Here is a 3,826-nt window from a genome sequence, read left to right as displayed (position 1 = left end):
TCCAGAAGAGGGCGTCAGATCTTGTTACGGATGGTTGTGAGCCACCATGTGGTTGCTGGGATTTGAACTCCAGACCTTCGGAAGAGCAGTCGGGTGCTCTTACCCACTGAGCCATCTCACCAGCCCGGTTGTTTTTTCAATGATTACAAAATTTCCAGCTTTTCCAGCCTCTGTGATAAGAAGTGTTGGCTCTTCAAGACTGTCACAGAGTTAATACTGTTCTCAGTGAGACACAAGCTCTTACGGATGTGTAAGTAGCTGTTTGATGGGCACTAGAGAGAATTGCTGTGTTTACTCACACTTGGGCTGCTAATTTCTCAAGTACTGAAATACTTCTTTCCTATGGATAGAGCTCTCAGCATCTACTCCCATGCCCTCCTTTTTCAATCCTATCATCTTATTTACAATAATAAAGATAAGATGTCCACAATCACTGATGTTTTTAAAAGCCAGCACATACAGAAGAAACTGCCCTGAGCAAGGAATTGAGAGAGTGGCTTTACCACTAAGTTTGTATGACCATAGGCAAATCATGTGACTTCTTTCATTTGTCCAACAATGAATTGGATCTCACTTCAAGTTATTTTCTACTCTAAAATTGCTACTATTATTATTATTACTATTTAAATAGATGAAACATCTTGTGAGAATTATATTAAGCACCAAATGGATAAAGAAATATCTACTGTACTTCAAGTTGTGTTTTAAACTATGACCTAAAGGCCACCCGGATGCAGATTTGAGGTTCCATTTACATAAAGTTCTGTTCTTCCCCTGCCTAACTCAGTCTTAACGTCTGGCCCAGATTCCTGCCCTTTTTACCCATCCTTCAGGGTACATTGTACTGCATCCTAATATTAAAGAAGCACTGGCCTAAAGGGCATGTGACCAAAGAGAACAAGGTTACTGCTGCATGGCTTAAATTATTCCAGCTTCTAACACAGTACCAATCAATCAATCAATCAATCAGTCAGTCAACCAACCAACCAACCAACCAACCAATGTAGCAGAGCCTGGCCAGACATTGCCCACTCAAGACTGGAGCAGCCTGTACTTACACATTGTCTCCCAGACTTTCCATAACCAAACACAGGACAGCAGCGTCAGTCAGGCCACTGACTCTAGATTTATAACAGCAGCTTAAAGAGGACTCTAGCTCCCTTCAATCCCTTCTTGAAGGAACAAACACAATAAAATCTTTGATTTCCCTCCCACCCCATTACTATGAAACATCATCTGTGTGATTAAAAGAATCACAGCCAATCTAAGTCACATTAATCTCCTCACTCCTTGGCCAGATACTGTGCCAACCTCCTGAATAAATCTTCTGAACAACAGAAATGACCAAGCTTATGACTTTCCCTTTCCTCTCCAATGCTGCTGACTGGAACAAAATACCAAGTAAAGACACATGCTGGAGATTTTAAATTCATACAAGTAAAATAAATTACAAAGAGAGGTTGTAATATTTTTCTAGAATTTCACAACAAAATCTCACATGAGATATAAAGTGTGTCATTTTAAAAGGAAACTTTAAAAAGCTATCTTGTTGCAAGAGTTTCTAACAGTTATGAGAATGCTATTACTGTGCTCAATATCTGACAGGAACTTTAAAGGCCAAGTATACTGATAAATGAAGATGAACTTTTTCAATCACCAGTGTGCCAACATCCAACTTCTGAGTTTTATTTAATACTAGTGCCATGGGTTTTCTCATCCCAACCAAGGATCCTGCCAAATGTTCATAAAATTCATACCAAAATCAAAAAAGAAGACGGAGGCAGGGAGGAATGGTGGAGACAGGATGGGGAGAATAAGAGCCACATGCAAAATGACCAGGAAAATCCAAGCTCAGTGGCACAGACAGGAGCAAAGGAATGCTGACAGAACAGGCTGCGTGGTTGAAATGGAGATGCCCGGATGACGCTGGAAGGCCAAGTATCAGGTCACACACATATATATATATGTCCACTGACCCATAAGAACCAAGATCTTGATCCAAACTTATAAGATCTTCTAAAAAAGAACATACTTCACCTAAATTGAAGTAATTTATAAGCCAAACACCAGAAGAGTTCCTCATTTGATGTAAGTTGTGCCTAAAACTTTGGCTGATACAAAGAGACCCGTCCACTAAGGCACCCTGAGGCGATCTGACAGTGTGTTGGAGAGAACTTTGTTGTCAGAACCACGTCATTATGAGAGTACAGAGAACGAATCACCCGCAGGGGACTGGCTTCTTTGGGTAAAGAGTCAACAAGCTCACTGCACTGTTTGTCAAATCCCAACAAGCGAATCCCGTAGCCGTGTGGGGAAGAAATCATTCGTCCATCTGGACTGAAACAAAGTTCTTTGATGTAGCCCCTGCCCACATTTGCTTCCTCAATGTAATGAGTCAACCGCAGGGAACAGCGAGGGGAGACAGGTCGCACTGGAGCTCCTTCTTGGAATTCATAGACACAGGTCCACTGGAGGAGAAAGGAGACAAAGTGAGGTTACAGATTCCCATAGTACTGCAGAGATAGTCCTTATTTCTAAGCTCAACCGAGAGCCAAATCCACAGGAATGTAGCAACACATCATTTACATGGATATCATCCCTCTCTTAGCTAACAAAATGTGCACTCTTCATACTTCGTCTTCATACACTAAGGGTACTGTGTACTATGATGCTTTAAGACCTCTTGTTCCTGAGACTAGCTATGACTTCTGACATACATCTTTTTTGAGGGCAGCAACAATCCAGGACCTGGAGTTTATCTGCCCTCTGCACGTCAAAGGCCCTTCTCCCTTCCTTCAGTCTGCAGAGTCCTGCCCAGCACAGTGGTCTTAGGTCGTTTAATTCTTCCGCCCTTTCCTTTTTCATTTTCCTCTGGCTTTTAAGGAGACAGTGGTGATAACTGTCTCACTAAACTCCAAACCTCACAAGGTCAGCTTAGCTGGACAGCTCAGTGCAATGTTTACCATATGGTTTTGTTTGTTTTCTTAGGTGAAAGAATGAAGAAGCTAGGGGCAAGAATGAAGAAGCTAGGCATACTATTAGCAGATGATGGTCTTTAGGGTACTTCCCAGTTCACAATACCAAAGCAAGAGAGGAAAAACAGATTGCAAAGGATAAAGCAGCAGCAGGAGGCACAGGAAGGAACTGAGAAGCAGGGCTTTGGGTGGTAATGGCCTGAGGGCAGGCACTGAGCCTGGTTACCAGCCTAAGGTCTGAACGTGGACATCAGCAATTGTCCAACGAGCCCTGCTGAATGTGAAGCACAGTGGCCTGTACCTCCTGGTCATCAGTGTTGCTTGAGCACCGAAGAAGGGTGGCCCAGCCCTTAGGATGCAGCTGTAAGGATGTGATACAGTTTCCCCGATCTCTCTCACCGGGAACTTCAGGGGTTAAGACTTCAAGACTATTTCGTGGTGAAACTCCTGAGATACAAAAAAAATGAAAGATTTTGAATTTTTGTTATCCAAGGACTAAGGAAGATGTTTTTATGGATTAAAACTAAACCAAAGAAAGCTATTTGGTAGAACTTATTGCTCTAAGACTGTAAACCCAACTTTTAACCTACCTTCTCGTTGAGAGGCTCGTGACACGTGTTTCTCAGTTGAATTTGAATCATTGTGATGACAAGGTGAACCAGAAACTCTAGAACCAGAAGAACTTGATGTAGTGGTCAAATCTTGAAGAGAAAATTGAAAATTAAACATAACACTTGTATCATCTTTTAATTTTTAAATTTTCTACTTAAACTTTTAAAACTTCTAAAGTGTACAGACAAAATCTCATGTAAACTGGACTATAATGGAGATGAACACAGGACAGCTCTAGG

General features: G+C 41.7%; 1 protein-coding gene across 2 annotated transcripts in view; it reads right to left on the bottom strand.

Moving 5' to 3' along the window:
* Window positions 1–71: 71 nt before the first annotated feature.
* The window catches only part of Dcaf10 (DDB1 and CUL4 associated factor 10), a 35,246-nt gene continuing 31,491 nt past the window's right edge, over window positions 72–3,826 (bottom strand). Inside the window, exons 4-6 of one of the 2 annotated variants that reach the window (XM_029533389.1) lie at window positions 3,566–3,676; window positions 3,277–3,422; window positions 72–2,468 (exon numbers count right to left, since the gene is read on the bottom strand). In XM_029533389.1, the coding sequence (XP_029389249.1) occupies window positions 2,100–2,468; window positions 3,277–3,422; window positions 3,566–3,676 (626 nt within the window). In that variant the 3' untranslated portion in view covers window positions 72–2,099. The remainder of the gene's footprint in view (window positions 2,469–3,276; window positions 3,423–3,565; window positions 3,677–3,826) is intronic. The other variant, XM_021222098.1, reaches the window with a different exon arrangement.

This window comes from Mus pahari, chromosome 22 (genome assembly GCF_900095145.1).
Source record: "Mus pahari chromosome 22, PAHARI_EIJ_v1.1, whole genome shotgun sequence".
Classification (NCBI taxonomy): domain Eukaryota; kingdom Metazoa; phylum Chordata; class Mammalia; order Rodentia; family Muridae; genus Mus; species Mus pahari.
The sequence above is the reverse complement of the archived record's forward strand: the minus strand, read 5'-3'. Positions and strand labels throughout refer to the sequence as shown.